This window comes from Amphiura filiformis, chromosome 2 (assembly GCF_039555335.1).
Source record: "Amphiura filiformis chromosome 2, Afil_fr2py, whole genome shotgun sequence".
Classification (NCBI taxonomy): domain Eukaryota; kingdom Metazoa; phylum Echinodermata; class Ophiuroidea; order Amphilepidida; family Amphiuridae; genus Amphiura; species Amphiura filiformis.
The window spans coordinates 38628811-38652653 of record NC_092629.1 but is presented as its reverse complement, the minus strand read 5'-3'; the positions used below and the strand labels follow the sequence as shown (position 1 = coordinate 38652653).

Below are 23843 nucleotides of genomic sequence, written 5' to 3'. Positions count from 1 at the left end.
TGAAGCTTGGTATCAAATTAAAGGTGCACATGTGCAGAATATTATTATTTTATGCTAACCATTAACCTTTTTTTTGTTATTTTCCCTGCGAAGAAAAAAAAAGGTGCAAATTTAAGCCTAAAAAATCACTCAAATTTCAAACGGGGCGTTTTAGTTGTGTAAATTTATGCCCAAACTTCATCTCTGAAATAAATTGACTTTTCATTTAATTTGTAGATTTGAGTTGGCTTTGCAACAGAATGAAATAATGGATGTTTTCTTTGATGATTGGAAGGCATTAGCAGACGAAGACAGTACCTTTGGTAGTAAATCTGATAACCATCTCAAGGTATGTAGAGATTCCTAATAGGTTGGGGTATATACTTGGTAAAATATTACCCTAGCTGTGCCTTAAACACAGTTTGCATTCTCACATTACAATAATGGATGTGGAGTTTGATGATTGGAAGGCATAAGGGGGTATATGGATTTCAACTGTAATAGCCCATTAAACCTATGCTCTTACAGTATGTGACATGAAGTGTGTTACCATTACCACCATAAATTTGTTTATATAATTTTCTCGTTTTAGGAATACCAATCTTTTACCGATTTGTTGTTCAGTAAAGATAAAACTCTCACATGTATAGAGTGGCATCCCACCATCAAAGGCGTCATCGCCGTGTCGTGTTCAGAGAGGGTCTCGTTTGATGACCGTGTGGATAATGCGTCCAAGATACTGATGAATCCATCTCTGATCTTGCTGTGGAGTTTTCATGATCCAATTCATCCTCAGGTATGTAAGTGAGTTGACTAACTTTAGACAGCGTGAATGCTGTGTCATGTGCAGAGAGAGTCTTGTTTGAAGACTGTGTGGATCTGCGATCTTACTTTAGCCTTCCAAAGTACTTTGTTGGTGACATCTTGAACACTGGTCGTCATGACTTCAAGTTCTAGTGACTCATTTCTTCTTCTACCTGAGTCATAACTGATACCCCCGTCTTTTTTCTGTTTGAGCTGCAACAGCTCAATGCCTATATGTGACACGATCAAGGGAAATGAGTCGGATGTCGCTAATATTGATTTTGAGATATTGGCAAAGAAAGTGTTAAAGTTCTTTTGTTTTATATTGTTTTCAGCGATTGATAAATTGACATAACTTCACAAAGAAAAGTCATATCAACATGGGGTTTTCAGTTTCTGAAAGCTCTAAATGTCCTCCTCATGTGTAAAACTCATTTTGGCCCAGGGCCGACATGTGACTCATTCCCTTGATCATGTCACATATTGGTTCATCCTCGTTCTGATCTGGGATGTTGTTCTCTATTGCATTCTAGGGCAAATTCTGTACTTTTTGGGTGTGAAAAAATAGGCACTTTTGGAAATTATGTAAGAAAAAGGTCCTTTTACTCATTGAAAAACATGTCAAGATATCGCAAAGTAAACATCTCTTAAAAAGCAATGTATAGGAAAGAAGCCATCCTGTACAAATATATATACCCTGTTGCAGACCAATGTCATGTCTGGTGACCATTTTATTTCAGTAACAATTTATCTCTTGTAACACACAGATACTGCTGGAAGCACCAGACGACATATTCTGCTTCAAATTCAACCCGTCGGATCCCAACATCATCACAGGTGGCTGCATCAATGGTCAGGTGGTTATGTGGGATATCAGCAAGTATTCAGACAGACTCAGGAACAACCAGAGGGGGAAGCAAGCTAAGAAGAATACCATGAGTTCTCTGGTAAGTCATTACTCTCAATGGGCTATTCCAGTTGAAATCTACCACCCCTGTGGACGTTTTAAGCAAAGTCTTCTACAGAGGGAGTATGTTTTTTAAATGGAATTGGGCTAGGTTTGAGTACACATGTGTAACAAGTTTTAAGAAGTCTTCCACAGAGGGAGTTTTTTTTTTGAATGGAACTGAGCTAGGGTTGCATACCCCTGTGTAAGTTTTAAGCAAAGTCTTCCACAGGGGAGTATGTTTTTTTTAAATGGAATTGGGCTAGGGTTGATTATTTTGAAACCCAAATCCATTTTACCTACATGTGTATATAGTCCACAACTGGAGTAATTATTTCAAATGGAAGTTACCCAATTGTCATTCTATTTGAAAGCTATACTCCCTCTGTGGGAGACTTAGTTAGCTAAATCTTTAACAGGAGAAATGTGGATTGCAAACGGAATAGCCCAGTTCCAGACAAATACAGAACTAATGTTTGTTTGTTTGATTTTTTATTAAGAAAATACTATCCTGCTGAGCCAAACGAAACCTAAATGCTAATCCTTTAGTCTAATCCTATCATATGATATAGCAAAATAAACTCAACATAAATTTTATGGGGAATAAGTGCAAAAAAACAAAAACAATTTTGACTTTGGGGTGTATTTTGTATAGTGTATTTAAAATGTGCATAAACGTGAAAGAAATTCAGCTTCTACATGTGTATCAAAAATGTGACTTGATCCTGGTTTCTGTAGAACAGATCATACATATCAAACAAAGCACTTGTTGGCTGCTACATGTCTCTCTTTGTACATGATAGCTAGGACTGAATACCAGACTCATCTCAAGTGGTGGTCATCATCTCTAAATCACATGGCTTGGGAATGCTCTGTAGTCCTAAAGCATGTGACTTTTTTTTTTTTATTGTTATAATACATGTACAGGAAACCAAAATTTTGGAGAATTTTTTTTCCAAAATTAGGGTCTGTATTCTTTTGTACAGAAAAATTTTTTATCCAGTTTTCAGAATTTGAGTTGCTAGGATGAGGGCAATCAAACAATTTTTTTTCTTGGCCTAATCCTGGTTAAAATAGTAATAATGTTGGTATTTCCCATAATGCAACTAATATGAGTATATCAAGCTAACCCTGGTTAAAATAGTAGTACTAGTAATCAATGCAAACTAAATTTATTTTGCTGTCCCCAAGCTTTGCTGTATCTCTGGTGCATTTTTGGTTACAGCTTTACAATTCTTTTTAAAAAACACCCGGCCACTTTTCACTCTGTGCCCAACCCTAAGCCTAATCTCCAAAATATCTCTTAAAATTATATTTTTATTGCATCTCTCTCTATCTCGATCTCTCTCAAAACCAGATGTATAATTTTCTGAATATCTCCCCAAAACCTGGCTGATCCTAGCCTTAAGGGTAGACGAGGTATTGTTGGTCGAAGCAACTAAAAAATAATTATCTAGATCCATATATTATTGAAAAATAACACCTTGATGTTTTGCAAAACTTCATTCTACAAATCCTATACCTTGAAAACTTGCTTAATTTATTGTTGTTAATGAGTTATGTACGTTTTACAAAAGTGTTGTTGTTTCAGCCCTCTTTACAACATAACTCAAGAACCACAGGACCTACCAAATATATCTGTGATATTTAAATTCTTTTACACGTTCGCTGTGAAATGAGCAATGCGTATGCCGTTTTTGCCAAAGCTCACTACCATTCGCAAGATGCTGTGAATGACCAAATCGCAACAGTTTAAATAATTAATAACCTTAATGCTTACCCTAAAGTAACATTTTAAGTTTAACCAGCTCCTTAATTTTCAGTTTTTGTTTATTTTCTTTTGCATATGCTATGTTTGTTTTACCTATTTGGCTGGTTTCTGTTTCTCCTGTTTTGTTTTACTCCTGAAGAGAAGGGGCAGGGGACGTGAACAGGTAAATGTCAGGTGGCTTCATTAATAACTGTCACTTTTTTCCAAATTGTGTGTTTTGTAGTGTTTTTGTTTGTTTGTTTGCATGCACGTTTGTTTGTACATGTGTATATTATGTGGTTCATAAGATGAAATCATTCAAGAGACCAAGCTTATACTCCAGGTGGAGCAGCGAGTCTCATGGAGTTGGATAATTCCCATTCAAATGCAGGACTAGAAAATGGCTGGACTCACCAAAAAATGGGACTCCTCTCAAAATTACAAATTAACATAAGTCCTGTGAAGAGTGCTGGATACAGTTTGCTCCGTCTCAAGTTGTGAGTTTCAATCGCACATTCTAACCAAATCCCATGGGCATATACAGGCATAGAATTAGTGGTGGCTTTTAAAAATGGTATTTTATAAAGTATAATTTTATATACACTACTCAAAGGAGAAGATTTACTTATTTATAGCAGTTTCTAAAAAAATAGCATTAACATTGTAAATCAGATGAGTGTCATTTCATACAGTAATGTTCCGGCAAAGAACTGTTGCACTGCCCAGTACTGAAGTCCCATGACACTGAAAAACACTTTGGGTCAGCACCATGAGACCAGACAAGAAAGTATGCAAATCAGGATGATCAGGATTGTCAGATTCAGGGTCTTAGCTAGCCACCTGTACATCCATCAGGCAGGTTGCTCCTGGGACAGACAAAATAAATGCCTGTGACATTTCTAAAAATGATGATTGAATAAGTTCTGTGAACCAAAACAAGACCAGACGAATAAATAAAAGCTCTAGCATTATATGATTTGAACTGACTGAACCCCTAGAAAGGGCAGAAGTCTAGTTTTTGTTTTCAGGGTCACATTTTAGACATGCAGTTTGGTGAAAATGACAGGCACTTGTCAAATCGTAGCTAAGACCCTGGTCAGATTCCGATCAATATTGTTTTTAGCAGTAAAGAACAATATTATTTTTCAACATATACAGGGAGGTTAATAGATGTGTAAATTGCACGTAAAAAACACCAAAACAATAACTTTGCCGTCACAGCATATGATATCACATGCACCATATTTTGCCAAATGAGTTTAATAACAAAACACACTGCATAAAAGCGCTGCACACCTTCTGCACATTTTTGCGCTCAAATTTGTATAATTATAAAAGAGATACAGTGGAAACTCATTATAACGAAGTTGTCAGGGACAGAGAAATTAGTTCTTTATATCCAAATATCGTTATATCAGGGTTGTAAAAACAATAAATAACAAAAGAATTGTGTATCTTGGTTCTGGAAAAATACTTCTTTAAACAGGGTTTTTCTTGTATCAGATTTCGTTATAATGAGGTTTTACTGTATGTGGATAGTGGGATTGTTCTCTTGGCGCATTTATGCGTCGTTAGCGAAGGAATAGTATTTTGTCCTCCATGAGCGATGCATATGTGACGATCATGTCAAAAGGAGACACTTTTGGGCAGAATCGTAAACGGAGAAATAGCCAAAAATCTGCCCGGAGGTGACTTTTTCACAATTTGGGTTTGTTGCGAATTTGCGATGTTATTAATGTTAAAAATATTGTCTGATAGTTTCAGACCGAATATAACTGGCATCTTGTATTTTTTGAGACATTTTCAAGGTAATTCCTAAAGGCCGATATCTCAATTTCCAATTTTATAATACCATAACTTACGAACTCAATATCTTCGCTTAGGAATGTCCGATTTCAGTGGGGAAAACGGCGTTGTGGAGCAAAATATCTCTATATTTAATATATATATGTAAAAACCTCAAAATTGATATCCTGCCCAAAAGTGTCTCCTTTTGACATGACACATCACATAAGGGGAGTCCCAACTCTTTATGTTCAATCTCTTTGATAATCATATACATGCATCATGTAATCACTCTTCACTGCATTTATCTCATATATATTGGGCTATTATCCAGTTGAAATCGGTACACTCCCTGTAAGACATGACCTTAATCTCCCACACAAGGGGTGTGTAGATATCAAATTGAGTCATCCGTTCATGTAAATGTAACCCCATTTGATATTCATTTTGTGGAAGATTAAGGTCATGTCTTACATAAGGGGTGTATGGATTTCAACTGGAATAGCCCATTGTGTCATCACGTCTCAATTAAGTAAATTTTTATTATTTGTCACATAAACAAATTGAAACTGTAATTAAAGCAATGGGATATTCCATTTGAAATCTGCCATATCCCTATGGACGATTTAAGGCAAGTCTTCAACAGAGGGAGTATGTTTTTCAAATGGAATTGGCTTAGGTTAATTATCTTGAAACTCATACTCCCCCTGTATATAGCTTTACCTATATTTTCCACAACTGGAGTGAGTATTACAAATGGAAGTTACCCAATTGTCTATTCTAAGCTATTCTATTTGAAACCTATACTCCCTCTGTGGGAAAGCTATAGTTAATCTTCCACAGGGGGAGTGTGGATTTCAAATGGAATGGCACAGTGCAATTCATATTGAGATAAAATTGATATAAGATGACATAGCAGACAGCCAATTGGTCAGCACCATGAGCTAGTTTAATTGCCTGGGGGTAAAGGCTGATACAAATCCCAACATTGTATGTCTGTATGTGCAACACATTGGGCGAGATAACAAACAAAGGAAAAGGTCCAAGCAAAGCTTATCATCTGAGCAGAAATCGCAAGAGGATGACAATGGGCTATTCTATTTAAAATCCATACTACCCCTGTGGAAGATTTTGGAATTATCTTCCACAGGGGGAATATGAATTTCAAATGGAATGAACACATTAGGCAGCTCCATTTGAAATATATACACCCTCTGAGAAAGATTCAACCTGAATCTTCCACAGAGGGAAGGTGAGTTGGCAAATGTGCTAATTCCATTTGAAATTCATACTCCCCCTGTGGAAGATATTTCCAAAATCTTCCACAGAGGGCCGTGTAGACTTTAAATGAATTAATCCAATCTCAGCGGAGAACTGAAAATCATGTCGGAAAAACGTAACCACAGTATTTGTCGAAACATGGAAAAAAATAAGAATGTATGCTCACCTTTTTTTTTAGCCGCTATGGACAGCGTTTGAAATAAGCCCTATCGCAGTGCAATTTTCACCCCAAAATTTGCCTGTTGCGATACAACTTTAAGTGTGGTGCAAAATTGCGATACCACATTGTACTGTGTTGATTGTCTGAGACTGCACTTCAAATTGCTCTGCGTCAGATGAAATTGCACCACAACTTTCAAAATGGGGGCAGAGGTGCACCCAAGGTTGAAAAATTAATTTGAAGACTGACTGTTTGTTTTTCTTATTGTTTGTTTGTGTGTTTGTTTGTTTCAGCCTGGTTTTGAAGATGAGAATACTGACAAGACACCTGTAGTACGCTACTGTGCAGTCTCCTCAATTGAACACAGTCATAAGTCAGCTATATGTGACATACAGTGGGTACCGGATCACATGGAAGTAAGTCAACCACAATATTTGCCAGTTTCCTTTATTTTATTTTTTAAAAACTCTTCCTAGATTTTCCTATGTTGTTACAAAATGTCCTATATAAGGTGACGAACAGAGAAAACTCTGCTCTACAACCCGACCGACCCAGATTTTGAACAAATTGGGAAACAAATTTTTCCTGTACAAATGAATGCTGACCCAAATGTCGCAAATTTCTGGAACAGATTTTGGTGATTTTTGGGTCATTTCAAAGGAAAAAAAAGCCTGACCGACCGACCGACCTACTTGAAAGGTCTGTCCCCCTTTAGAACAGTTTTTATTTGTCACTTAAAAGTCCTATATTTTTTCCAGTTTTAGGAAATTAACATGATTTTTTTCCCACTAGTGAAAATGCATTTCTGAAATGTGTTTATTTATTTATTTCTTATTTAAAACCTGGAGTGCATGACCAATCAATGCACTGCAGGGGCACTGTTCTCCCTTGGTTCCCAGGTGTTTCAATGACATTTCCTCTTGTGTGCGCAGACAGCACGCCTTCGCGCCATGAGCGCCCAGCATGCAAACGTACTATAAACCCACTAAAAAGATGCACGCTCACTATGTGAACATTTCCCAAATGTGGATTCAGGTACTGTCTACACACTTTCTATTATGAATGCGCATCACAGGAGATCACATTGAAACGTATTGATGCGGATCCTATGTGTGAAAATATGAAACTATGAAAAATGAACAGCACATATTTTTTACTTATATTATGGTTTTTATATAGGGTTCCTAACTTGTAAGTTCCCCCTAAATTCTTCTTTGAATAAAGTGAACAATATTTGACAAAATGCAAATGCGTTAAAAGGTATGGGTAGCCTGACCAAATTATAGCGTCACACATCGTTGCATTCAGTCACAATGGTTCATTATGTAAAAAAGAGACTGTGTTAAAAGTTGCATCTTGGTCCATAGGACTCAATCCTCAAACAATACAGTAGGCCAGGGTCTATATTTCATGTATTTTTAAAGAAAACCTGACTGCTATGGACTCACATACAACTTTTAAAACCGCTTCTTTTCTTACACAAGTAACCATTGTGACTGAACGCAATGATGTGTGACACTATAAATTGGTCCACATGTGTACAACAAATAGGGCTATACATATCCTTTTACATGTTTACATTTCGTAAAATATTTTTGGACTTATTTTAAAAAGTATTAGGGAGAAACTTATAAGTTGAGGACCCTATATTTAATGAGTTATATTTGCCTCTATCTCAAATCAAGCAAAATTGATATATAGATTTTTGCATCTGAACTGATTTTGAATAACTTGTGTTCATTCTGTGTACAGGTAACAAGAGGAGGTGTAATTGTGGAAAGCAAGACTATGACATGCACACAGATACTCAGCGCTTCAGTGGATGGGTATGTACAGGACTGTAGCCAGCTTTCTTGGTCAATAAAAAATTTGGGGCCAAGACGAATAAAAATCCTGGTTGCACCATTTTCGATGGGTATTATACTATTTTTTTTTAAAGGAAGTCTCTGGCAATCACAGCATTTTGCCTTATATGTTAGAAAAATAATTATCAAGCACAAATCACATGATTTTATTAAAAACAAACTCATATTGGCCATAAAAATTAATAAAAACAGCCTTCTAAACGTTTTCTAAAAATTGTTTTGCATTTGCTGTGGGGAGATACCTCCAATATAATATCACACAGGTGCTGATAACCTCTACTTGGTTCCTGGGCAGCATGAGGCTGTATCAGACAGGGTCAGGTTCTACCCACTTGCCTTGGAACCATGTTGGGGCTGCAACATCTTGCATGACGTCATCAATACCTGTGACATCATCTCAGTATCAACAACATATGCCTTTAGAGTAATAACATCTGCTGAAGATACCGGTTGAGCTGGTGAAAGCACTCTAGAGTATTAACAATTTGTGTAGAAGTTGATTAAAATGAATCATTATTTTGTCATTCATCCTTATGTATGATTATGCATCTGTTCAATATATTATTGCCTATCAGATCGGTAATATAGCTTCAAGTTTGCGAAATAAACTTATGTCATAATCGACCAAAAATTAAATTTCATCGAAAATAGCACGAACAACTTTCTTGCACCCAACAAGATATGAAATATGTTAGGGGACAAAATATCATTAAGTCATGACAAGCACTACATAATATGCATATAGGGCGATTTCAATTGAAATCAATACACACCATATGCAAGAAATGACCTTAATCTCCCATACAGGGGTGTAGATTTCAAATGGAGTCACACATTTTGGACACCCTATTTGAAATTCACACTCCCTGTATGTGAGATTAAGGCCATGTCTTCCATAGGGGGTGTATGATATTCAACTATAATAGCCCACTTTTGATTCTCATCTTACTGTGGTTGTATCTTTGGCAATAGCACGGTAGGGATATGGGACACAAAACCACCGAAAGGACAGACGCCCTCAGTAGAAGACGCAAGACAAGACAACCCGCTCGGAGTACCGACTACATTCAAACACCTGGATCTAACATGGAAACCTACACTCAAAGTAAGTATCACAGATCAATACAGACTATTTTCCAACAGTCAAAGACCCTCTGCATTGTATGCTGTGAATTCTCGCATATTCATGAGGGCAAATCGTTTGATCGTGCCGTGTCTAACAACCACGACAGTGTTGCGTGTCTTTGCGTACACATGATGGAATGTTGTGTAGTCGCGTTTATGGGATAGACCGTTAAAATATGCGGTACGTGTGTAGAGCAGTTTTATATATTTATACATAACTTTTGTTACCAATGTGTTATTATTTTTTGAGAAAAATGCAAAAATAGTCACAAATTTATCAAGGGGTGTAGTACACAGCGTCATCATCCCTATATCTTCATTTCAAAAATTGCCGTGATAGTACGGCGAATCCTCTCGTTTTTCAATAGCTACGCATGGCGATTTTGTTCGAGATAGGCCGAGCGACTCAGGCTAAGCATAGTACGACTATCATATGAGATACCGCCAAGTTCTATTCTACACGTTATATACGATTTGCGCATGCTCTAGTATCCCATATGGTGTTGCTATTACAAGGAAATTCGATTTGTTTTCAGGTAAACCCAGGTTTTGTTTTTAAATACACTAACTTGAAATTAAATACACTAATTAGCGGCCATTGCTGTTTGCTCTGGATACATTTTTACTGCATTTTTGGTGTAACGAATTTTAAATCGTAAGTTAAAATTGTGATATATTTAATTTTGAGAATTACAATTATATAAAGGAACACATTTAGCCCATTCACCTAAAATCCAGGTGCTTGTATTATAATATTCGATCACACGTGTATATCACAATGCATATGTAAACTTTCTTTATCTATGTCAATAATGGAATATTGATTTCACCAACGGAGTATGGACCTGTATGAAAAAATATTTATAACATAGGGTGTTGACGCTGTGTAGTACCACCTTCAGAGATTCATTGGGAGAACTGATTATCTGATTCATACTGAATGTGCAGCCCTGTGGGACCATCATACTTAAACCCTCTTGATAGAAAAATTGTATAGGTTTTCTGCAAGTTTCTTACAAGACTTAGACCATAAAAAGTGGCTTGCCAACTGCTAGGTGAGATTTTTTTTGGGTGTTTTTTTTTTACTTTTTCTTGTTTTTTTGCTGTGATTCAGACACTTTTTTAAAAACCTGTAAAATGGGCTATTCCATTTAAAGTCCACACTACCCCTCTGGAAGATTTTGGAAATATGTTCCACATCAGGGGGAGTATGAATTTCAATTGGAATTGGCCTATTAGGCAGCTCCATTTGATTTTCATACACCCTCTGAGAAAGATTCAACCTGAATCTTGTGCAGAGGGAGAGTAAGTTTCAAATGGAGCTGCCTAATGTGTTAATTCCATTTGAAATTCATACTCCCCCTGCGAAACCTATTTCTAAAATCTTCCACAGGGGTAGTGTCAATTTTAAATAGAATAGCCCAATCAACAAGCACAGAAGGCTACACGCTAAGATGGCTTTTACATGCATGTGGGTTTGAGAGAGAAACTTTTTTTTTGCCTTTTTTTACTGATTATTTCCCTTGCATTGCAGATTCCTGTTTTTCGTGTTGAAGGAAGTGGTGAATACGGTGTAACGAGGATAAGCATACAGGAGAGACAGGGGGACAGGGGTGCTGGTAAGTATGGATGACAGATACCTTCTAAATACATCCAAGATAATACGCCTAACCTTGCACGCCTAAGATGCATCTTAGGCATCTAAGAATTTCACAGTAGACTTAAATCAACGAATGAGATTCAGAAATCCCAAACAGCCAATCAACTTAAGCGTATTCAATTATTGACCAATGAAATCTTGGACGCGTAAGATTTTACACGCCTAAGATTCCTTATACCTCAAAGATTGATAATTGTAGTGATGGACGGTATCACCAATGTGATTGCTTGCAAAAACACCTTGAAAACTACTAGCAGTTCGTACTACAGATACCATGCGCAGTGATTGATCATAAAGTACGGCGTGATAATAAGTTCAGTTCAGTTATAAGTTACGAAGAAAATCACCCAGAAAATTATAATCATATTCACTGTTATCACCATCCTGCATAATTATGGCAAATCGTCGCCCCATTTTGTATAAGGCATTAGAACAGGTTAATCAAATAGCACGACCCCCAACCATGCCAACACTGCATGCAACTTCAGCTACATGGTCAACAACCCCGTACTCCGTCGATAGTTGTCGAACTAGATCAAAAATGGTCAATCTTCAGAGATGTCACATTTCCGGATTTATCCGGATTTCCGGATTTTGGGGATTAAAAAAAAATTCCAGATTTTTATCTTTCTGCTTCACATATATCAACATCAGCCATATTGTCCATGTAATAAAGCCAAAAAAACTTTTTTTAAGAGTGTCTCTTGTACATAAAAGTATAGGAAACTGAAAACTTTAAAGCATGTTTTCTGGAAGAAGGAAGCACTTTTTATTAAAAGTGTAGAACAAGCCAGGAGCTTTGAACTGTTCTTTTTACCCTCTAAAATGGCCTTTACTGTGGTGCTAAATGTGCAGAAACCATCTGGCTTCGGGGGGGGTCTTCGCCCCTCGACCCCTACTGGTCGGTAGGGCCCCGGACCCCAGGCCGGGTTCTGAGAGCTTAGCTCGCTCACGCCATAAGTTCAGGATTTTTTGGGTCAGCCTGTGACATCTCTGAATCTTAGATGTGTAAGAACAACCCTGGTTAAAAACAAGTACAAAAAAAGTACTGTACTTTTTATGTACTTTTAAAAAATGTACTTTTTTGGAACGCGAAATAAGTACATTTAAAGTATAAAAAAGTATAAGAAAAGAAAAGTACAGTATAAGTATAAACAGACCAAAAGTACATAAAAAGTACAGTGTACTTTATTTAGCCATAGGAAAAGTATACTTTGTGAAAAGTATACTTTTTAATACTTTAAATGTACTGACTTAGTGTTCCAAAAAGTACATGGTTTAAAAGTACATAAAAGTACAGTATACTTTATTTAGCGATAGGAAAAGTATACTTTATTTGGCCATGTGAAAAGTATACTTTTTTGGTCTTGTGAAAAGTATACTTTTCACATAGCCAAATAAGGTATACTTTTCACATGGCCAAATAAGTATACTTTTCACATGGCCAAATAAAGTATACTTTTCACATGGCCCAATAAAGTACTTTTCAAATGGCCAAATAAAAGTATACCATGCTCTTCATATGGCTTAATAATTATACTTAACATACGATTAAATTTGAAAATTTGTCTTGTAAGAAATTAGAAAAAGAATATTTTTAACTATCCTGGTTGTTTTTCTTGTCCAGGTAACATAACACATGTCAAGGTCAAATGCCTTGTCCCTCCCTCCGGGGCACATTATTGCACCCCCCTTATAATAATGTACAATTAATAGAGCACCGGTATCCGTCAAAGGACACTCATGGCGCTTTGCAGAAACAACAAATTTACAATAATGCAAACAATATTATAATAATTAATACAAAATCAGGTCAATGTTGAATAGTTCATGCATCAAGCCGGGGCCTGGGCATAGGCATTTTTGAACAAATGTATTTACAAGTTAATTTACTTTGAAATTACACAATTATGTTCTTGGTAGAGCGAACTGAAAATGACAGGTTGTTCCAAATTTGTGCAGCTGAAACATGAAATGACCTGCTGCTGCCCCACTGGTTTCTGGCAACTAGCTGTTTCTTGAAGAAGTCCTAGTGTAGCAGAACAGAGATTACGAGCTGGTTCATATACAGTTCTACAAAGTTTGGAGCTGATATAATACAAAATCTGGTAGACAACAAAATTCTTTGTTCAAAAGCGCATAGCACATTATACCATTGTCCATATTGGGTATATATACATAGGCAGAATTCAGCAGTGTTGTATGTTGGCTGCATGGGCACTCATGAATGAAGCGGAGTGAATGAGCGTGTAAGCTTACCCAATTATCAGCACTATATGGTATTTCTTGCTCTTGGTGTTCAAAATATTTTAAACAATAACAAATACATAGTACCTTGCTTTGTGTCCATTGAATGCAGTCAGTAATCCAAGTGATAGCATAATTATATCCATGTAAAATCCACAAAATGGAAGCTCCCATCTTAATATGTCATGTCAAAAACAGCTCCAAACAGAATGACAGTTATTTTTCAAATCCACAACAATATTGCCATGTGACCAATTTGCATATCAAATGACTAATCCAAGAAAAGTACAAATTAAGTACACTAAAAAGTATATTTAAAGTACAGTTGGTGACCTCCTAAATGTTTAAGTCCCAGAAAAGTACAAATTAAGTACAATGGTGCTGTTGAAAAAATGTCTGAGTCTGAAAAAGTACATTTTAAGTACATTTCTTGAGGTCCAAAAAAGTTTAAGTCCAATAAAAGTACAAATTAAGTACAGAAAAGTACAAATAAAGTACTTGATGATGGGCAAAATATTTGGAGTCAAAGAAAAGTACAAATAAAGTATAGAAAAAGTATATTAAAAGTACAAAAACTTTTAACAAAGGGGAAAAAAGTACATTCAAAGTATACTTTAATTGTACTTTTCACTCGAAAAGTACAATAAAAGTACAAAAAAGTACACATAAAGTATACTTTATTTGTACTTATTTTTAACCAGGGAATCTTAGGCGTGTAAAATCTTAGACGTCTAAGATTTAATTGACAATTGAATACACTTAAGGGATGGGGTATGAACGTTTGGACAGTATTTATTGTGGGACATTAGAGCACATTAGACATATCGAATTGCATTCTGAATACGAAGAATGTCCTTCTGATATCAAATAATTTTGTTTTTTTGAAATTCGCAATGTAATACACATTTAATGGCAAATGATTAAAAATTGATATTTTTGATATTTAACTGTACTCGAAGTAAACTTTATAAATCTGATGATTTATACTTAAAGTGTATGTAGGTGGGATGAAAAACAGATGATCAATTGAAAAATTTTGACCTTTTGTATTGAAGATATGGATTTTCTTCCCAAAACACCAACAAAAATTAGGTCTTTCGGGGAAAAGATCCATATCTTCAATATGAAAGGTCAAAATTTTCAATTGATCGTCGGCTTTTACTACCAGCTACATACACTTTAAGAATATATCATTAGATTCATAAAATTTACTTCGAGGACTGTTATATATCAAAAATGTGAAAAATATCAAATTTTAATAATTTGTCATAAGATTTGTATTATATCATGAATTTCAAAAAACGAAAATTATTTGATATCAGAAAGACATTCTTCAGATTCAGAATGCAATTGATATGTCTGATGTGCTCATGTCCCACAAAAATACTGTAGAAACGCCAAAACGCTCATTCCAGATCCCTTAAGATGATTGGCCATTTGTGATTTATGGCTTCGTGATTCATTGATTTAAGTTTACCGCGAAATTCTTAGACATCTAAATTACATCTTAGACGTCTAAGATCAAAGATCAAAAAAGCTTAATTCCTCTCCCCTATTTCAAGAGCTAGTCTGACTCAACTGTGTTTTTAATTTGTTCTCTGTTTCAATCCTTTTAGTTGAGAAACTCAAAACGGGTGACATGGAACGCAAGGAGAGCTCTGTGGGTCATATGGGCGGTTCCCTGAGAATGGGATCGGCTAAAGACAAGAAGCCACTAGAGGGCGCCACTACTAAGTTCTTTGTTGGCACAGAGGTACGTGTATGACTACTTCAATTTTTTTTTCTGTTTATTTTTTGTCTGGCCTGAACTTTGTTGACCAAGAGACTATGCAGTCTGTAGGTGAATGTATGGATGTGTGTGCTAATTTGGTTAAAGTTTTGTCAAGAGGCAGCTATATTGGGCTTTTCCATTTAAAATCCACACACCCCTGGTGGAAGATTTTGGAAATACCTTCCACAGAGGGAGTATCAGTTTCAAATAAAATAGACAATTGGGTAACTCAAAATTGGATTTCAAAATGATCAACTCTGACCAATTATGTCTGAAAAACATACTCCCCCTGTGGATGATATTTTCAAAATCTTCCACAGGGGTAGTGTGGATTTCAACTGGAATAGCCCATTTTGTATTGTATTTGAAATTATGCTCTGAATGCATATGGAACGCAATAAAGAATGCACACTCTATGCAGAGCAATATGCGAGGTTACGAGTACAAGTTTCACGCAATATGCACTGTAATTTGTCCTATGGGATATGCATACGCAATTTACCTTGATATAATAATAAACAACCCAGTCCCCAAATGTTGTGGCAAAAAGTTATATTTTCTCTTTAAATCACTCTATTTTTACGTTAAAAGAACAGAAATAAAGGTTGCTTCCTTGACCTTTCCACCTAAATAATGTGTCTTCGGCAATAACATATATATTGTGTTCGGCTGTGCCTCGCCCATTATTTACATTTTAACTACCTCAGACATTATTTGTGCGTAAAGGATGTTGCATTACCCTCTATCTCTTATCTGCTTGAACCATAAAGGAAGCTTGGGTCTTTTCCATTCATACAAAATAGATTGTCTGAAACAATGCTTTTCTGTGAACATGCAACCAAAGAGTTTCAAAATAAAATTTGAAACAGCTAACCATTTTTTGGCTTTAGGGATAAATCTATCTGCCTAATTGTGCAGTCTTTGAAGTCAAGCACTAAACTGTAAAAGAGTTCCTACTGTCCAAACACACATACAGCAACTCAAAAATATGTCCAATGCATTTCGTATACTTTTTTCAAAGTTCAAAGTTCCAAAGTTTATTTGTTTTTTCTGTTTTACAGGATGGAGAGCTAGTGTACGCAGACTGGAAACTTGAAAAAGATGCAGACTCAGGAAAAATTCAACGTAAGATATTCTTGACCATGCATAAATGACCACTTTCAAAATGTCAGTTTCGTGTCTTTTTTCATAAAAAATAGCGCTGGTCTTCAATACCCCTTTTATATATTCTCAGGGGCTTTGTCCATACAACTCTGGATAACTCGCAGGCTGTGGGTTTTATTTAGATTTTATTAATTCTTCTGTGTGTGGCCTGTGTGTTTGGTGTTTTTGTCTTCTATAGGACATAGCAAAAGGAGACCAATGGTCCATTTCACTAAACTTTACAAAGCTTTGTAAGTCTCAAAATTGTTTGTAACTTACGACGAGTCATAAGTTCCATTTCACTTAACTTTACGTCTATTATTGGGTATTCCTATCTTTACGAATGGTTACTTGAGTTATGAATGGTTAAAAGTTTAGTGAAATGGACCCCTGGGCAATAAAGGACAGTGCTATCTTACTTATACAGAAGCTATTGCCTCATGGATCGTGGCGCTTGGAGAACATTTGTAGTTGCCTGCTCCGCAGCCGAATGAATTGATATGTGTTTGGTGCAGTGCCTAGCATTATTCAACTCTTGTAATCAATTAAAGTTTATTTTGTGTTGGCAAAACAGAAAAAAAAAAAAAATTTTGCTGACATCCAGTGTAGTTAACTAATCATAGACATAAAAATAAAGGATTTAGCTATGTTTCACTTGGCAAAACGGGATAATATTTTTTAATCCCCAAAAAATTAGTGCTGTATTTTTCTGGAATAGGGAGTAATATAATAATTTAGTGTAGACAATCAGATTTACAATAATTTTGCTTGTCATGCTGTTTTTCAGCACCAAGGCCGCAGTTTTGCAAGCTGCTGCATCATCGCTCCATCAATACTCTGCAGCGATCACCGTTCTACAAAGACATCATTCTTGTCGTTGGCGGCTGGAATTTTACCATATGGAAGGAAGGGCATGATGTAAGTATGATTTGTGATAGGTGCCTTGCTTTATTTATTTGATATATAAGATCAAGAGTGGACAATGATATAAAAATCAAAAATATTTTCAAAACAAGTCTTTTTATATTTAGTTGGTTTTAGAGAAGTCTTGGTAGCCTACTTTCCCCCAGTGGCGGCACCAGAATTTTCTTCGGGGGAGGCATGGGGGGCGGCAAAGTGAATTTCAGGGGGTAAAATTTGGTTTTTATTGAGGGGAAACTGGGGGAGGGAGATCTCTGTCTGGGGGAATTTGCTCGCCCTCAGAAAATATGATCGTGTTTTTGATAAGAGCTGTTACCTTTTATCTCTTACACAGGACATACCATCACATGCTTGATCATGCATTGAGTGTGTGACTGACTTTATTTGCGCAAACATGTGGCTTATCCTATAGTATATTAGTACTCGAGAATCCTTGGTGATATATCATGTTGCAAAGGATTGTGGGAAGGGTGAGATATCTTGGCAAGAAAATAAAATGAATTTACATTAGCATATCCGTATAAAATTTTGAACTTCTGTTCTCATTCCGTTTCCATTTTCACCAAGACTGCGCCATTGCTCCAATCAGCGGCAGCTAAGATGAGGCTAACAGCGGGCTACTGGTCTCCAACTCGTCCCGCTGTCTTCTTCATAGGGACAGCAGACGGCAATGTGGATGTGTGGGACCTGCTGGACAGGACACACGAACCATCCTTGTCGCAGAATGTGTCTGCATCAGCGATTACAAACATTTTCCCATGGGATGTGTCTAGTAAGTACTAAAGTTATACTAAGAAAATGTCATGGGTTCGAAACAGGCCTCGCAAAATTTAAAATTTTAGATTGCTTGATGTGGAATTTTGGTTTTCTAGGCTGCCAGGCAGGGCATTCTGTGAGGCCTAGCTATAGCTAGATCAAAGTTTATTTTGGGCTATTCCATTTAACCCATACTACCCCTGTGGACAGTTTTGTAAATATCTTCCGCATGGGGAGTATGAATTTCAAATTGAATGAACACCTTAGTGTACATATCTCTGGAGCCAGAAGTTTAATTATGATGGGGTTTTAAGCAAAACAAAGCTCTAATTATAAGAATGGCTCATGTAATGAAATTGAAAACTGAATTTTGGTGTTGATCGACATCAGACTCATTTAGCTTGATCGCATCACATATGAGTGAGAAAGGAAAAGTGCTACCTTCTGAATGTTCACATGGTGAGCAATGGGCTATTCCTTTAAAATCCACACAGGGGGAGTAGTAGGAATTTCAAATGGAATTAGCATATTCACCATTCACCAACTCTGTTTGAAACTTACCCTCCCTTAGTGGAAGATTCAAGATTAATCTTTCTCAAAGGGTGTGTGAATTTTAAATGGGGTTACCTGAATGAGTGACTCCATTTGAAATTCACACCCCCTGTGTGAGAGATTAAGGTTATGTTTTCCATACGGGGTGTATGGATTTCAACTGGAATTGCCCATTGGTAGCATCAGACTTTTGGTTTAACCTGTAAGTTGTAAGACTTATAACATTGTGAATCACATTGGGATTGGGGCTTATACATTAGGCAAAAACATAGTATGTCACAAAGCTGGTAGCAATTTTAAAATCCACTGCGGAATGCAGTCCCCCTCCTTTTCAGTCAAAATGAGCTTAATTAGAGGTTAATAACTGCGCATCGGTTATTTGGAGGGTATTGTGAAAAACGCATAACAACACGCAAACACCAGTCAATTGTGTGCGACATTGGAACAATTACGCATTTTGCGGTCAATTGTGAAATATTAATGACCTCGATTTGCGTTTGTGTTTTCACAAATAACTAAATGTAATTGGATCGCACGCATCGCGTTTATTAATGAGGTTATGAATATACTCTAAACTTCCAAACTTACATTCTTATACACATAACAAAATATTTTCATTAAATTAAAGTGTTAATCACACAATTCTACATGTACCAACAAATGTCTTTAAAACATATTTTTACCAATTTTGTTTTTGTTGTTTTGTAACCAAAAAAATTGGAGGGAAAAAAAAATTAAATTGTCCAAATGCACACTGCATATAACGAACACTTTAATTTGAGACATACTATTTAAAACAAATGTTTGGCCTTCAGATGCATCAACATCTCATTGTGCATGCATTTATTTTTGCAATTGCTCTCCCAACAAGTTTTTAACCTTGAATTAATTACTGGTTGTTTTTATTCTTAGATAAGCAACAATTACTTGCCGTGTCAGACAGCGTAGGCACACTGCACATCTTGGAGGTACCCTGGACGCTTAGACACTGCTCGGCTGGAGAGGTAAATATAATCAGGCAGTTATGGTCAGGTCTAGTCAGCGCCTTCTGCAGTCGCTAAAAATTTCCACTGCAGAAAATGCAGAGAAGAAGAACAAGGCCCTGAACAGACTTAATCACTTGTAGAAAATCAAAGCTGTGAACTGAAAGATACTGTGGAGAACTGGCAATAGGCTGTTCCATTTAAAAGCCACACTACCCCTGTGGAAACTTTAGCTAAAATCTTTCACAGAGGGAGTATGAGTTTTGAATAGAATAGACAGTTGGGTAACTTCCACTTGAAATACACACTCCAGTTGTGGAAGATATAGGTAAAGCCATATTACAGGGGGAGTATGAGTTTCAAAATAATTAACCCTGACCAATTACATTAAAAAAACATACTCCCCCTGTGGAAGATGTTTCCAAAATTTTCCACAGGTGTAGTGTGGATTTCAACTGGACTAGCCAAATGTGTGTGTTGCAGCAGAAGATGGTCCACAAACATGCTTTTGGACTATGATATATTGGTCTTTATACCACATAGGTGGTGGAAGAACTGAACTTTGTTAGGTCGTAGGAAGATGTGTGTGTGTAGGGGGAATGTCAGTCACTGTGACTGTGTCAACAATATGTAAGACATTTGGTTGAAGTCATAATGTATGATCTTATAATGTTTACACATGTCCCAACTTACATCTAAATGGAAATATGTGACACAATCAAGGCAAATGAGTCGGATGTCGCTAAAATTGGTTTTGAGATATTGGCAAAGAAAGTGTTAAAATTCTTTGTTTTATATTGTTTTCAGCGATTGATAAATTAACGTAATTTCGCAAGAAAAGTTGTATCAACATGGGGTTTTCAGTTTCTGAAAGCACTAAATGTCCTCTTTAGAAACATGTAAACCTCATTTTTGACCCGGGTCGACATGTGACTCATTCCCCTTGATCATGTCACATATGTTGTATTTGTCAGGTCAACAAAGCAATTATGACATAATGTCATAATTCGCACATTAAAAGGGCATTTCGTGATCCACAGCCTCATCTCCCACTTTTCTCCATAAAAAGTTGAGATTTTTATACCACTGGAAACCACTGGCTACATAATGTTTATGTACCAAATATTTCTTGCAGATTAATTCATTTAGCAAAAATATCGTCAAATTTGAATTTAGTTCTGGTATACCAGAACGAAATTACAACAGTGGCCTATGGAGTAGTGTAATACACATATAATCATGTATAACTCGCAAACGCAAAATCGGAATCAACTGAAATATTGGGAGTAAGCTTTTTTCGTGGATATGTACTGAAAAATATCATAAAAAGAAGATGCTAGGATCACGAAATCCTCCTTTAAGTTCCCCATAGAGCGTCACATTAAACTACCTTTTTTTTCACTTTACCTTATCATTTCAGTGTAAAATGGATAGAAACCTTTCCTGACAGTTACTACTATTAAAATATCATTTCATTATTTTGAGCAAAGAATAATAAAATTAAAATTTTATGGAAAGCGTACATTATGGCTTTATTTTGATCTCATACAAAGTTTGCAATGTTGTTGGATGTTATTCAAATTTATAAATGACCCGATACAATATTTTGTGTTTGTTGGACAGTCATATCAAAGTATATATGGTGTGTACTATACTCTTATTGGCTCATTCACATCATAAACAGTAATGAGTTGTATGTTTTGCACTCTACAGTTGCCCAGTGTGACCAATTATTTGGATAGAGAAGTGAAGAGACTGGAGTACATTGATAACAGGCAATCATTTCATGTGGACAATAAACGCAAGATGCAAGCCGAAGAAGCTGAGAAAAAGGTTGGTTCAAGCCTACTGTATAAGTGGAAATGTTCGGGGTACAAATTGTGAGATAGGCTTACGACAGGAATTCATACAATTAGTGGAATTTTAGCGGGTTCGCCGTTGGACAAGTTTAGAACTGTCAAGCTTTCGTCAGGAGTAGCTCTGACTTATTCAGGACAAAGTACCTAAGAATGAGATATGTAGGCTGACCCTTGCCTACTGATGGCTCTGAAAAGAGCCATTCACTGAAGACTGCCTCTTGTCAACAGAGAACAAGTAGATTCTTAGGTATTCTATTTTTTACAAAAAATATGACCATGATTAGTCAACTTCTTCTCGTACATAATATATTTTGGGGCTTCATTTTGTCCTACTTTTGGGTTGGACTGGTGCAATTTTCATTTAAAAAAATTTCATCAATTTATTGTGGTAAGATGTCTTTTTTACAATCTTACATCCTTTTTGTTGAGGACCTGCTTTAACTTGCGCCCAAATCAGACAAAGGGCAATCACCTATATTCGCCGTAGAAGAACAGATCACTGCTACAAGCAGATTGCACTAATCACCTGTGTATGTCTGCAAACATAGATTGAATACATTACCGCTCTTTTCAAAGATACTGATCTTACAGGTGCCAGTTATCAACCTTTCTTTGACATCTATGGTTCAATGCATCGGTACCGCGTAAACGTTATAGTGCAGGGCGATATTGTTAAAATTGTATTCCTCTATTGCTATGGTAGTTACTCCGATTAACTACGTCACTTCTACGGCGAATAGTCCCAACATTTTTGCCCATGTTTTTCTGTGCGTTTGCTGCTCTCTCCTGCCATTTTTTTGTGTGCAAATTTCCACACAAATAATAATAATTTGGTTGTTAGTGCCCATGTGGTTAACTGTGATTTCTGTACTGTTTTCTGTATTTCCCCCAGATGGCCCAGCCTACAGAACCCAACACAGAAGAAATGGAGAACAAGATGAAGGTAGAATGGATAGAATTCCAGGAGGATGAGAAGAAATTCTTAGAAGAGTTGGGTCTCTTAGTGGTGCCGGATGAGCCTCTACCTGATGTGTAAGCAACACAAAGGCTTCACAATAGATACTGTATTAGCTTGTTACTGAATTCCACAGAGGAGAATTTATTATAGTCTATATATCTATCACCAAGTGTTCCGTCCTAAATTGATCACAGTATTTCAAATAGCAAATATTTTAATATTTCAGAACGATTCCGTCCAGCTTAAGGGCTGGGGTATGAACGTTTGGACAGTATTTATTTTGGGACATCAGAGCACATCAGACATATCGATTGCATTCTGAATATTGTCATTCTGATATCAAATAATTTTGATTTTTGAAATTAGCAATTTAACACACATTTTATGGCAAATCATTAAAAATTGATATTTTTGATATTTAACAGTACTTGAAGTAAACTTAATAAATCTGATGATTTATACTTAAAATGTATGTAGGTGGGATGAAAAGCCGACGATCAATTGAAAATTTTGACCTTTCGTATTGAAGATATGGATTTTTTTCCCAAAACACCAAAAAAAATTAGGTCTTTTTGTTTTAAAAATCCATATCTTCAATATGAAAGGTCAAAATTTTCAATTGACCGTCGGCTTTTCCTCCCTACTACATACACTTTAAGAATATAACATTAGATTTATATAATTTACTTCGAGGACTGTTATATATCAAAAATTTGAAAAATATAAATTTTTATAATTTGTCATAAAATTTGTATTATATTGTGATTTTCAAAAATGAAAATTATTTGATATCAGAAAGACATGCTTCGTATTCAGAATGCAATTCGATAGGTCTGAGGTGCTCTCATGTCCCACAAAAATACTGTCGAAACGCAATAAACGCTCATTTTAGATCCCTTAAGTACACTACGATCAGCTCGTAATAGGTGAGATTTATTCGGCTTTTGTTACTGCAGGAGCCAGTAAAGTTCCAACTTACGCTCACGTAAATTCACAATTCATAAAATCATGCAAAGCGCAGTTTGCATAGGTACTGCACCCAGCTATGTGTACCCCATTCTATTTCAATCCTCAATGTTACAAGTCCCGCCTATTCAGTATCGAAGTTACGTAATGTTACTATGTCAACAGGATCACACGCTTGAGTAATGAACCACGATCGACACAATCACCACACAAAGTATGTGGCACTCGAAGGCATACCAAAATAGCGTGATCCGGTAACAAGAGAATTACGTAATCACTTTGATGCTGAATTTATGAGCTGATTAGAGTATAGCTAATAGAAATGATTCCGT

General features: G+C 36.2%; 1 protein-coding gene across 2 annotated transcripts in view; it reads left to right on the top strand.

Annotated features, from left to right (window-relative positions):
• The window catches only part of LOC140146186 (dynein axonemal intermediate chain 3-like), a 36425-nt gene extending 13575 nt beyond the window's left edge, over positions 1-22850 (top strand). The window contains exons 9-23 of one of the 2 annotated variants that reach the window (XM_072167959.1): positions 217-328; positions 572-775; positions 1551-1730; positions 3640-3663; positions 6999-7121; positions 8458-8531; positions 9543-9675; positions 11230-11314; positions 15219-15355; positions 16435-16498; positions 17304-17434; positions 18005-18209; positions 19658-19749; positions 21442-21561; positions 22480-22850. In XM_072167959.1, coding sequence (XP_072024060.1) covers positions 217-328; positions 572-775; positions 1551-1730; positions 3640-3663; positions 6999-7121; positions 8458-8531; positions 9543-9675; positions 11230-11314; positions 15219-15355; positions 16435-16498; positions 17304-17434; positions 18005-18209; positions 19658-19749; positions 21442-21561; positions 22480-22623 — 1828 coding nt within the window. In that variant the 3' untranslated portion in view covers positions 22624-22850. The remainder of the gene's footprint in view (positions 1-216; positions 329-571; positions 776-1550; positions 1731-3639; positions 3664-6998; positions 7122-8457; positions 8532-9542; positions 9676-11229; positions 11315-15218; positions 15356-16434; positions 16499-17303; positions 17435-18004; positions 18210-19657; positions 19750-21441; positions 21562-22479) is intronic. The other variant, XM_072167960.1, reaches the window with a different exon arrangement.
• Positions 22851-23843: the final 993 nt, after the last annotated feature.